The 13,404-nt window shown below is 45.5% G+C and overlaps 1 protein-coding gene across 1 annotated transcript in view; it reads right to left on the bottom strand.

The window, feature by feature from the left end:
* Positions 1 to 13,404, bottom strand: part of LOC135914461 (ATP-binding cassette sub-family C member 2-like) — a 52,597-nt gene that overhangs the window by 18,234 nt on the left and 20,959 nt on the right. Inside the window, exons 8-14 of the mRNA XM_065447325.2 lie at positions 12,528 to 12,624; positions 11,399 to 11,601; positions 6,573 to 6,749; positions 6,036 to 6,203; positions 3,103 to 3,284; positions 2,451 to 2,526; positions 1,148 to 1,358 (exon numbers count right to left, since the gene is read on the bottom strand). Of these exons, the coding sequence (XP_065303397.2) occupies positions 1,148 to 1,358; positions 2,451 to 2,526; positions 3,103 to 3,284; positions 6,036 to 6,203; positions 6,573 to 6,749; positions 11,399 to 11,601; positions 12,528 to 12,624 (1,114 nt within the window). The remainder of the gene's footprint in view (positions 1 to 1,147; positions 1,359 to 2,450; positions 2,527 to 3,102; positions 3,285 to 6,035; positions 6,204 to 6,572; positions 6,750 to 11,398; positions 11,602 to 12,527; positions 12,625 to 13,404) is intronic.

Here is a 13,404-nt window from a genome sequence, read left to right as displayed (position 1 = left end):
CATACAACAGAGAACCTCTCGCAGTAGGTCACATTGTGGATAGTCAATGTGATAGTGTTCGAAAGTTCACAAGAGTAGATGCTTTGGCTTGTCCTTTCCTTTGCACTTCGAGGCGCCATCAAAGCATAGCCGGTTGTAAGAGCCTATCTAGTGCACTGTCGATGTTGCAGATTCACTGAGAAGAGATGCATACAATGTCCCAAATGCGGGGGCCATGGTGACGAGAGCGCGTCACATTACCACGCGTGTAGATTGATTTGCCATTGGACGGTGACCGTTTTCCACCAGATTACCACAGTTGTCGATCTGTTGCACGGTGGAAGACGCGCCTGTTTCACCACATTTCTTGTTTACGCCGATTCTGAACGTGCTAATGCTCCACGATGGTGGCCAATATGGTGGCCAATATGGTGGCCAATATGGCGGCCAATATGGCGGCCAATACGACCTCAATGCAAACCATCCATCGCAAATAACAGTGTGACAGTGTCTCCGAAGCAGCTTTAAACTGATGAAAAATCGGCCATTTGCCGGGGCACGCACTTTCAGCAACAAAATTTCACAGCATGAAGTGCTTCATGATTATGAGATTCTGTACGATGTCTAGAGAGAGAGCCGATAGCATTCCCATCTACTGCACGCTTGAGTGTGAAGAGGATGTTCTCTAACTAGTATAGACTGATTGCATTGACGTCTCGTGGCTACCATCTTGGGGTACTAGCAAGTCGAGAAGATGTGTAAAACAAAAAACGTGACAGCAGGATAACAGTAATAATGTGGCGAAAAACGATCCTTTTCAAAAATAGAAACGACGTACGCGCGATAATATGGCGCTCGACGTCATCGCGGCCGCCATGCTCGGGTACTACAACGGTGAGATATTGCCTCTGTGACGTCACGTTAAAACTATCTATATTGACACAATGATGTGGGGCTCCCGCACCGCGGGGCGGCGCGCGAAGGTCGGCGCCATGAAAGACGACGAATCGCGCGAGCTGCATGCTCTTCTTCTGGCTCGCCATTAAAGAGAAACGTCTATTTTGTAAGACTCGTCTTCAATCTACGTTAAAATATATTAACCTTTATATACATCTGCAATTACCTAGAACGCGGCATCCCTGTAGCTGGCTAACGGACTGCAGCTTACCGTCTGCGATGCACATGGACACGAGGACTTGAACCCAGGGCTGATCTTCCGCTCCTGACGCGGGGTCCGCGTGTGCCGCTGTGTCCGTCCACTCCTTGATCCAGATCTGCTCGAAAGCGAAAGCGCACGCTCCTGCTGCGAACACGAGCACCGCGATGGGTCCAGGCCACTGGGTTAAGCGCAAGAGGCTGCACAGAAGCTGCCAATCTGTCTGAAACGAAGAGGAAAGGAAAGCTTTAAGTTGTCCTTAGCTCCATCAGCGTCCCTACAGAAAGGCTGACGATGACACAACAATGCCATAGAACGTGACAATGTTACAAGCATAGAGTTTCCTGCAATTACTGCAGGGATCTCTGGCGGTGCAATCGTTCAGCCACCGTGGGGATGATGGGCAGTACATGGATTTGTCTCACCTCCGCAGGCGTTCTTGTGGTTTTATTACCCTTTATGTGGGCCTAAATTGGCCCGTATTTCAAAGACAATTATACTTTTCCTAATGCAGCGAGTATTAAGGCTCTGCAAGTATGCATAATCTGTGCTAATTGCAGTGGCTCCGCTTGTACATGCGTAGGTGGCGTAATGATTTCAACATCGGGCTCCTGTGCTATAGAAGTTCTGTGCTCGAACCTTGCCGTCGGACAATTTTAATAATGCTTATTTAGTCTTTCATAACGCAGTACTTTCTTGAAATCGATCACTTTTTAAAGTCGTGAAGCCACGTAAAGCCAGAGGGACAAAGTTTAGGCAATTCATGTACTACACATCATTCCCGTGCTGTTTGAAGCGCCCTGCCTTCTGCTCCCGTAGACACTAGCACCAGAGTATGAAAATGTATGGTCACGAGTATTAGGGTGAATGGATGTTTTTACGCTGCCGTTCAAGGATATTCGTGGTCGGCTGGGCGGGTGCGTGGCCTGAGGAAAAAGTCACGGGCTCTGGGCCGAGGGCTATCTAACCGAGTTTCGGGGTGCGTTGTCGCCGAAGGCCGCGGCGCGTCTCTTGTCGAGGTGCGCCGTTTCGTCTTGACGGCTCACCAAAGCTTCACTGAATTCCCACAGCGCGTGGAATTCGCATGAATCTAAAGAGAATCGTTGGAGGGGTATGTGGCCTTCGCGGAGCAAACAAGCGCTGCAGGATGCGCAGCCATTGTCCTGCCATCGACGTCACGCCGCACGTCATTCCGGTCGTCATGCTTCCGTCGTCTCCGCCCTGTCACGCCGTCGTACCCGGCAGCCATGCAAACAAGAAACTGGCCGGAGAGCCAAAGAAACCTAGTTGCTTTAATAGCTTCGGCCGTACTCACTTTTGTCGATTTGCCCCCCTCTTCTTGGGTTATTCGTCCCACTGTATCATTTTCTTCCATATCCTCGCAGCCTGTGCTGAAAAGAACAAGGCGAAGGTATTTACATTGTGGCAGCCAGCCTACAGACAAAACTCATGGCAGCATTCAAGACACTTAGGTCTTTGCGAGTATTATGAAACATGGTTTAGGACTATCTCCGATCCTGATTATTTCGCTCTGTCCCGTCTAAGATTGCGCCGTAAAAGTATGTTTCATAATATTAGCGGTAACAGTAACGCGGTGGAACAACACCATTTTTTTTTTTGGGGGGGGGGGGGGGGCGGCTGCGTAAGACAAGAAGCCTGGTGATGAGGTGAGCCGTTTCATAGCCCAACCAGAGCGTGCGGTCTACGCAGTGTACATTTTGACTTCATACTGCATGTTCAGCGTCATGAACTTATGTTTTCACACTTCTCACGTTTTCGTAACAACTCTGCGAGTATGTCAGCATGTTGAAATAAATAAAAATAAATAAATAAATGTAGTTTGCGATCCATACATTGACGACAGCAAAGTCTATAGTAACAACAGTTTATGTTTTACAGCGTGAAACATGGTACTGAACCAAGTTAAAATAATTATAAACAATGGACCGACTGGCTGTTCATCTCACCCGGTTTGAATAGAAGTTTGAGACGTGCGTCGTTCAAGAGCTTCTCCAAAGTTCTTCGGCGAGTCCGGGTCTGTCACAAGATCTTCAAGCTTGTCGTATACTTTGATACGCCTCCCGTCAACCAAGACAAGCTTGTCCATGTGCCGAAGGTAATGTCCTTGATTGCAGACCATGATCCGTGTCTGGAAAAAATGCTTTAATGTTGACCAAGGGATCGCTGAACAGGATGAGAACAAACATGGCTTGAGACTGTTAAACGGAAGCAATATCCAAATAAGGAACATTAAAATGCCACACTAAAGCCTTTGTGGCACGTACAGCGCTAAGAAAAATGAACAATGCAGTCTAACTAGAATAAACGCGCACACACAGTAGCTGATGCGACCAAGCACTGGTTTCAATAATTTGCTCGTGCGCGGTACCATAACATTGTTTAGATAATTTCCATTGGTTTTCTGTTGGCCTTTCTGTTTCAGCATTGAACTGCTACCTTTCATGTTAAGAATTTTCTTTACTGAAGTAATTAGACTCCATATATCCTTTGTATATCATTTTATGCAACCAGAAACGCGAACTGTTACTTCCAAAAGAGGTTTAGTTGTTGCACTTAGTGATATTCTGACATTCGGTTTTTCTATCCTGTGGCAGGTGGCACAATTCTAGTCCATGAGCTGGTCTACCGGAAGAGGCGCACATACCCCAAAAATTGAAATGCGTAATCGACTAGTGAAAAATTTTTCACTAATGATGTTTTTAACTTATTAACTTATGGCACATATAGCAATTTACAAATGCTAGCGGGTTAGACTGCAAGACATATCCGCTTGAAGAGAATTACGCTGATGACACCATTTAAGAGCTACGCGCCATCAAACTTGGGCTAGAAATGCACTGTCATTCGACTTACGTTCTCAACAAAATGTGGTTTTATTCATTTATAGCAAAGTAACTGGTACACAAATGCATTTCTCCGCAAAATCCGGAAATTATTATCCCGAAACTGGTGTCATCCTGGGAATTCGTTCCAAATAGGTCCACCTTGCGAACACTCCGGCTAGGATTTGTAAATTGTAATACGTGCCATAAGGTAATTAGTTTAAAACTCAATTAGAGAATGTTTCCTAATTATCGATTGCACAATTTTTTTTTTGCAATTAATGTCCGGCTTTTCGAGTAGACCAGCTCATCGATTAGAATTGCGCTATCTGCCACAGGCAATCTTTAAAAATTTTTGCAACTGTTCACTAAAACAACCATTACACAAAAAAAGTGAGCAAGCGACCTAACCTCTAAGGTGCCTTGTAGGGTACGGGGAATGAGTCTTCAATTAAAGAGAGATGTTCATGAGAGGGATATACATATAGCTCAGCCACACTAAAATCGAGCCGGATGTCGTGTACTGGATGAAAAGGTTAAATTGCTGCAAGATATGAAGAACGAAGAACGAAATAATCAAAGAAAGTATGCACATAAACGCGATGGAGGCTGCAACAAGTGTCATAGCCTTCAATGCGAGAAGTAAGAACGTCGTTACGAAGCGCTAAGACCATTTTGCAGGCGTCCCTACAGATGTCAGTCAGCAGAAGTATCCTTAAAGCAATAACATTAATGCCAACACGAAGGATACAGGAAATGCTTACAGGATGAACGCTAGGTAGCGTTCGTGCAGTCTGTAGTGTTAACGCTACTGCATTTGCTTCTAATATGAACCGACTAGCCCGGGAACAAGTTATGCAAAGCCATCCATACTTTTCCCTCGTTCTTTCCAGCCACGGCTGACAGTCAGAAAAACTGGAGGACGCTTAAGCTTCGCCTTCAAGAGTGGAACGCGACAGCGTTCCCGCCGACCCGCCAAGGGATGTGAGACAATGGGCTTCGGCGCAGCGACTACGCGCCCCGCATCGGACGCGGTGAGCGTCGAGCAACGCAGCGTTCGGCGCGGCAACGAAATGTGCGCCTGAGCAAGCGACGCACGCCTGAGCCTTAGAAGAGCTCGTTTCTAAGGCAACACCGCATTCACTAGAGGCGCGTTTGTACCGCTTTGACGCATGGAACTCGTGGCTCAGTGGTAGCGCCTCCGTGTCGCACTCCGGAGACCCTGGTTCGATTCCCGCCCAGCCCATCTGGCAAGTTGTTTTTTATTCATGAAGGGCCTGCTCGAATTTATCGCTCACGGCCAACGCCGCCGACGCCGACGCCGACGACACCGGCTTTTCTGCGACACGAGCTCCTTAACGCTATCGCGTTAAAATAAACTGCCTTCTCTCAGCCACAAATATGACAAGTTGGGCTTTCGACTGTTCCAATGCTAAAGGAAGATGCATTCGAGATGGCCCTCCGAGCCAGAGAACACGAAACCGAAAACGTGTATTCAAGCTATGAAGACAGTGCTCCTCACTTGGTCGAGCTTTACTGGGCCAGTGTAGTTCACGTGTTATTCTGGGGAAACTTCAAGGAGAAGGCCGGCGGCGGGGGCGTGTCAGCGAAAGGGAAGGAACCGAATGATTAAGCTCTGAGCGGATTTTATTAGCTTGAAAATCATAGCGACGTTCCCGGTAGTGTGTAGGAAGCCCTTGAGAATAGCGCTTTTGATGTTGACATAATAATCACGCGGCGCTTTGCTCATCTTCGCAGAGTAACCAGCAAGCAACGCGAACAGCAAGGTAGATGCGATAAGGAACACAAGGAAACAGAAAGGCTTCTACAGTACCTTTACTTTTTCATGATCACCCGACAGATTGTGTTGGAACAAGCGCAGACTTATCCAACATTCTGCACTACTAGACGCAAGGAAACATATACATTACTCCTTTACTGATTTTTTTCTCGCTTAGCCTTTCCCTACTGTGGGGTAGCAAATATAGCGCACCCTGGTTAACATCTCTGCCGTTACTTTTTTTCTCTCTATATCACTGATTAACAAAATACGTCACCTTATTTCTGAGCATGCCATGGTTTCCGATGACGTCTCTGAACACCCGACTGGCCACAACAGGATCGAGAGCGCTGAGAGGGTCGTCAAGCAAGTAGATGTCACTGTTGCTGTAAACGGCGCGGGCCAGAGAAATCCGCTGTTTCTGTCCTCCACTGAGGTTCGTGCCCTGCGTCAGCGTCGATGAAAGAAAACTTCTTTTTTTTTCGGTAAATGTCTCAGTTCATTTCCTTTTGAGCTCTAGTTTCTTATGTGTGTAGAGAGAGAGAGAGAGAGAGAGGTGAGATTCAGTTAGAAAAAAAGATATGAAAGGAAAACAACGGTATACATTGTTGTTGTTGTTGTTGTTGTCGTTGTTGTCATTGTCATCGTCGTCGTCGTCGTCGTCGTCATTGTTGTTGTTGTTGTTGTTGGCTTAGCACCACAGTACCAACAATATTTATCACGCAGGCTCTGGAAGGTCCCACTGGTTATGTAGTCTGCGTGGGGTCCCCGTATTTGTAGTGATTGCGTAACCTGAAGCCCCAGACGTACGTACCTTCTCGCCGACTTCGGTCATGTCTCCCGCTTGCAACTTGTTCATGTCATTCATTAGTTGGCAGCTTCGAATCACTTCCTCGTAGAAAACACCGTCCATCGCCTTCCCGTAGAGGATGTTGTCTCTAACTGTCATGTTGTGTACGTACGGCAACTGGGGTGCGAAGGCTACGGTTCCCTGAAAAAAATATGCATAGTTTTGTGTTTTCACTTAATTTCCGAATAGTTTAGTTTCAAGTAGCTTATTGTAGCAGATAAGTGTTCTCATATCTTTATCGCTAGCATGAAGTGACCAGCATTATTCAGGCAAAGGCATTTCTAATTCTGACAATTCACTCCCATTGTCGAGAAAGCAAAATAAAACTGGGGTTTTCATCCAGAACACAACTACCTTTCATAAAAAATTCAGGCTGAATTACTTATCCCGCTACAAGGATCTCAGGCTATTATAGTCAACGAAATTTTTACTGCAACAGGAAATTCAATCGACCAAAGTTGCAAGACTTTACAAGTGTCCCTTCACAATCCAACCACAACAGCCTTCGTTATGTTTATGATTTAAGAAACGATATACTCAACAATCAAAGCTGCCACTCTCATTATTGGGACATTTCTCCGAGCATCATTTCTAGTATTACATATGAGCAGCCCTGGTTACATACTACACAAGTCACATGTTTTCCCTTAGCTAACGAATATGTTCAGATATTCAGGCCATTGACCAATCACAATGCCTTGTTACTTTTTTATTGTTATAGCGTACCTTAACCGGATATGGACGGCTGGATGCGGGTTTACTCAAGTAGTTCACTGGGCAAGTGCTGTTTTTGTACCACTGTCGTCTTTTTAATTACTACTGTACGTTATGTGGTAGTGCAATGGCCAATTCGACAAATGTTTTTCTTCACACCATCACCTTGTTGTGAAGTCGTTTTGCTAGAATTGACTCAGACAAAGCATGCGTAAATAAGTTGACTGAGGTATATATGTGTGAATGTACGACACTTCCTGATCACGAGACACGTAGTAACCGGCACCGTATTAGGGGAACGGTAGGCCATTTTTAGTTGGTGAAAATGTTTTAAGGAACATTCGTTATTGCTTTTTTTTTACCATTGCTATCCTCAATGTTTTTGACGTTTTAAGAATCCTGGTTTTCCTGTGATGTATCCCCTTTGACATGCGTTTAGTCAAACTCAGGGACGCGACGGAACAAATAAAAGTGCGTACTTGAGAAAGGTAAATGCAAGAAAAAAAGATCAAGTATATGTCTGAGCGATCACGAATCCTGTATGTTGTACTGAGAAACAGCGTTTTTTTTTTTGAGATTTACAAACGTACTGTAAGTCAGATCGACTAACGAGGCTCATGAATAGTAAAAAAAAAAGCTCGAAAAAGAACAAACGCCGGTAAGACGACCAAATGAGTGCTCTCCTGTTGCACTGTGCTGGGTGCTCTTAGACGAGAATAAAATACTCGGAAAAAGTCGGTGCGCGATGGCTCGTGAATTGCTTCAGGCCTCTCAAATTCACCGAAGTCGCCCAGAATCCGTGTGCGGTGCATCTGTTAACCCCTCCCCCTCCCCCCAACCGCCACCACCTAGAAATTTAATGCTGTCATGCTGCAGTGGTGGTGAAGCAGACACTGCCAGAACCTCAAAACTGAATGCAGAATCGAGCTCTTTACTGCGTGAACTCGGGCCGAGAAAAAAAATTGCTGCAGAACCCATCTCAATTTTACTGCCGAGGGTAATGTGTTCGCATTGAATCAATATAGCGACACAGTGTATTGCCACCGTCAAAACGAGATATGTATGAGGCGTGTACTGCAGCGGGATTCCTCTTTCAGCTTCCCTAAGAACACTCGGCGCCATCTAGCGCCGCCACCACGAAGCCTGCGCGTGGCCTCCGAAATGCATGGCGCCTCAAACACGCGTCATGTAGCAACCGGGCTTCTCCATTGCGCTTCTTTCAAAACGCGCTGCGCCATCTAGTAACACTGATGCTAAGTCCGCGCGCAGCCTCCGAGACTAGAAGCGTGGCGCGCCGGTGCCTGCGAAAGATGAGAATTGTTCTCTGGCTTGCCGGAAACCCAAGTTAGCGAGAGGCTCATTGAAGAGCGGGACACACCTGGTGCATGCATAGCGCGGCTCGCTAAAGCGTTTACGGGAACGGCGTTCATTTAAAGGTGGCAAATACCTAGTGCATTTGTTGCGCAACCTGATAATACATCGGATTGCTGTCCTTGAGGAGCCCTCGAGAGATGAGTTGGATCCGGCTAAGTATCGGATAAATTTAAGGATTATTTTTTGTGATTGCAGAGTGGCCCGTTACCAGTGGCACATACCTAGTTATCCGAGTTGGCTGCAAAGACATTTAATGACGAGTGGCAAACACCTACTGGTGTTCACTAGAGACTAACACAAACCGAGGGGCACATACCCAGTATTCCAAACTGGCAAGTGCGAAAGTGTTTCATCGAACAGCGGTGCCTGCCCAGTACCGCACCTACAGTGACCCATGTGATCATGAGTGAGTGAGTGAGTGAAGAAACATTTATTGTAGGTCCGGCGAGGACGCGAACTCGTCGCGCACCCGGCTAGTCCCACGTCGGGACCGGCAGGTCTAGCCCACCGGCCCGGTCGCGGGCACGCCGGACAGCCAGGATTTGCTGTTCCAGAGCGGCGCTACGCAGAAGCGAGTCCCACTCCTCCTTGATGAACTTAGGGTATGTCGACCCGCACTCCCACAGCATGTGCGCTAGAGTAGAGGTCTGCCCGCAGCAGGGGCAGGCGTCGTCGTGATACACGTCCGGGTAAGCCTCGTGGAGAACGGACAGACACGGATACGTACTAGTCTGCAGAAGCCTAAGAGAAACGGCTTGCGCCCTAAAGGGGCTCGTTCAAGAGCAGCACGTATGTACACCTGACACATACTCAGTGATCCATGATAGTACGATGGTTGGTTTAGAATCCAGGTGCCTCAGCACAGCAGCCCGATGCCCTTTCTATTCGTCCACTACGTAACTACTGACCCAGATAGATAGATAGATAGATAGATAGATAGATAGATAGATAGATAGATAGATAGATAGATAGATAGATAGATAGATAGATAGATAGATAGATAGATAGATAGATAGATAGATAGATAGATAGATAGATAGATAGATAGATAGACAGACAGACAGACAGACAGACAGACAGACAGACAGACAGACAGACAGACAGACAGACAGACAGACAGACAGACAGACAGACAGACAGACAGACAGACAGACAGACAGACAGACAGACAGACAGACAGACAGACAGACAGACAGATAGATAGATAGATAGATAGATAGATAGATAGATAGATAGATAGATAGATAGATAGATAGATAGATAGATAGATAGATAGATAGATAGATAGATAGATAGATAGATAGATAGATAGATAGATAGATAGATAGATAGATAGATAGATAGATAGATAGATAGATAGATAGATAGATAGATAGATAGATAGATAGATAGATAGATAGATAGATAGATAGATAGATAGATAGTAAAGTATACAAAGAATACGAACGCATTAAAACAAGCACACGCAAAGCATAATCACAGCGGTGAGCACCATCGGTCATCGAATTGTGCAAGAGCAGGTCTAGTGAACCGGGTATTCATGTCCGTTCTTTGTTCACGGGACTTCCCAAGACATATGCAGCAAAAATATTAAAAATGTATAAACAAAGCGAACACGACTCGCTGTACATTTCAACACAATCGCCAATGCTGGCGTACGTTCGAAAAGGTACACCCCTGTTCACTTGGCATGCCCAATCCGATTAGACAATTCTGTGTCGCTATAGAATCGGCGACAACACTTTGGAAATTTCGAATACATGTAGGCACACCTTGCACCGAGCGATTACTTCGCAACAGCGGCTAACTGTTGAGAAAATTCATGTAGAACCCATCTCGCGACGGATGCCGACATTAATAGGATTAGTATGAATGTAGCAACACACCGTATTGGCCAACGCTGAAACGCGTCATGTGTGAGGCGGCTACTACAGCCGGACTCCTGTCTCGCGCTTTCCTCTGGACGCGCTGCGCCGCCTAGCAATGGCACCGCGAAGTTCACACATGGCCTCCGAAATGTTCGGCGTTCCAGTGCACGAAAACACTGAAAATTGCTATTCCGCTGCCCGCGCGCATTCGTCGGACAGCGCTAAAACGTCGGGCTGCTGTGCTTGAGGAACACGTGTGATGCAGGCTCGATTCCGTCCTGCCCTGGAGAATCTTCAAAGGATATGCTTCACTGAATAGCTTCATGAAACAGGCCAGGGATGTTCACACCGTATCTAGCCTATGTCTGTATACATGCATATACACGCAAACACACTGCAAAGTGTGAAGTTCCCCAAGAATCCTAATCGCATTAAAACTGTGACTGGAAAAATCTAAACAACGTAAATGCACGTCAGCATGTTGTGATCAGCAGACACTTAGAATCCCGCGTGTGATTACGATTACTAAATGACTAAATGCCCAGGTTATGTGTGCGTGTGTGCGTGCGTGCGTGTGTGTGTGCCTTCCACAATAAAGATGTAGTTGCGAGCACTGATCTGTCGCCTTTTCTGTTCACATTATTTACCTTTGTTTTTTTTGTTTTTATTTACGAGCATGTAGCAAGTCGCCCAACCACCCACTTTTCCAACCCGGCTCATTTGGGAGTGTTAAGGAAGAACCATTCTCACCGTCTTTTAGGCTACAAATCCTGCTGTCACACCAAGCAAGGTCGAGCCCATTTAAGGCCGATTTCATCAAGATCGTATACTCACCGTGTACGTAACTTTGCCGCTGATGCGGTGCATGTCTCCCAGTATCGCTGCTAGGAGCGACGATTTGCCGCTGCCAACGAAACCCACGATGCCGACCAATGAGCCGGGCTCAACGCTTAGGTTGATGTCATTAAGATCAGCTTCTGTTTTCACATCGTCGAGCTCATTCCATGCACAAGTGCACTTCTCCATCCTCACGGCACCTGGATAGGGTCAGTCGATGCTATTTCAGAAAATGGCATCCGTACTAACCTAAACGAGAATGTGATAGAATACATTCAATACTAAAGCTTTATTCAATACCTCAGCAATAGTAATCAGGGAGTGACCCTTCAATCAAACGCCGCATGTACTCGTGAAGAGCTTGGCTATCACTGCTCGCTTATTTAAGACCTGCAGAAAAGGTTTACAGTGAGTACTGCGCATACCTTCCAACATATGTAATGTATAATGCCCATGAACTTTGTGGCGTGGAATATTTGAATGGTTGCACTAATTCATAAGGAACTTCGCAAGGGTATTTTATTTTCAAATGGTCACATTATCCAAATATGAAAACTAACATTTCAAGTTTTTGATCATAGACTGCAACATGAATTAGGTGGTGAGAGTTACTAACGAGAATCGTAGTAGTTATCAAGAAGCACCAAAATATTGCGGAAATTATTGGTCTCGCCAATAAGAAAAACCTACACGAGCTAATTTATCATCTGACAGAGCCAAAACGTTTGCAACCGGCTGCGAGGTTTATCGCGGTAAATTATTGCGGCGTTTATGACACTTGCTAATTTTCGCTCAGCATGAAGAAGAGTACGTTATTCGCGCATTCTCCCTGTGGTTTTATTTTTGTGTTCACGCGACTCCAAGGGGCTAATTAAATATGGCGCTTGTACTAACTTCCTATCTGCTTTCCTGAGGTACTTTTTCATCGGCACGCAAAGTGGAGTCGGCTTTCTTGAATGATTCCTTCTAAGCCTAAATATTTTCGTTCTTTCTCAAAGGATCAGTAACTAAATCCCCTGTGTTGCTGCGAAGACTGCCCTGTCGCGAATTTTTTAAGGGGGTGACTTACACAGAACCAATAACACGACAGTACCATTTTTGCTGCTACACTATAGCGGTACATTACCTGTCTTTGATGCAAAGTGAATGATGGAATCATTTGTGTGTTCCTCTTGATCCTCTGCTGTGCAGAAATCGCTAATTCTTTGAAGTGCAAATAGTCCCTAGGAAAGTGAAAGTTAAAATGAAAACATCGGAAATGGAAAGCGAGTTGCTTCTCGGAAAACGCCAATAATCTGGAAAAGCAGCGCAAATAAACCTCAGCTTTAGAGTGTGCCAGTTTTATCTAGCTATTCAGCATACAATCATCAAGAAACATATATGGGCTTAAGAAAGGCGCAAAAAAAATAATAAAGCGCGCACATGAATGACGGGACCCATATGGCTCCATATGAGGCTCATGTCTAATAATCTCGTGTTGAGGCACGAGAAATCTTATAGGAGCCTCTCATGTTCCCGCATGAGCCTATACGATCGATGTATAGAATAGTGAAGAAAGAGATATCGGGCCGTGTTATTTTTTTTTTTTTAGCGCCAGCTGCTTAGATATCCTCTAGATCTTAGTTCCTCAGGAGTCAAATAAAGTTCTTGTCGTCTCATGTCAGCGCAAACTGCTTGTCAACATGAAACGCACTAGAGCTGCATCTCGTGTATGGCTTACCTACACGCGATTTACGTAACGTTGTTCAAAATATCTAATTAGCTAAGTCGTTGTGAGGCTGTACCTCGTATGAAGCACATCTGAGCTTTGAACAGCATGCATTTTTACCAGTTGACTATCATTTAGGAAACTGTACACGCTTTCCTAATTTAAAAATGCAGGAAGCATTCGTCAACATTTGACCAAATATTTAGGTTCAAAGACTTCAACGCTACCTTATTTCTCCCCAAGAAAAAGCAGAAAAATATAACCTCTCCAATGGTATTCACAGCTTGCTTAGAGT

Source organism: Dermacentor albipictus, chromosome 6, assembly GCF_038994185.2.
Source record: "Dermacentor albipictus isolate Rhodes 1998 colony chromosome 6, USDA_Dalb.pri_finalv2, whole genome shotgun sequence".
NCBI lineage: Eukaryota > Metazoa > Arthropoda > Arachnida > Ixodida > Ixodidae > Dermacentor > Dermacentor albipictus.
This window is presented reverse-complemented; position numbering and strand designations above follow the sequence as displayed.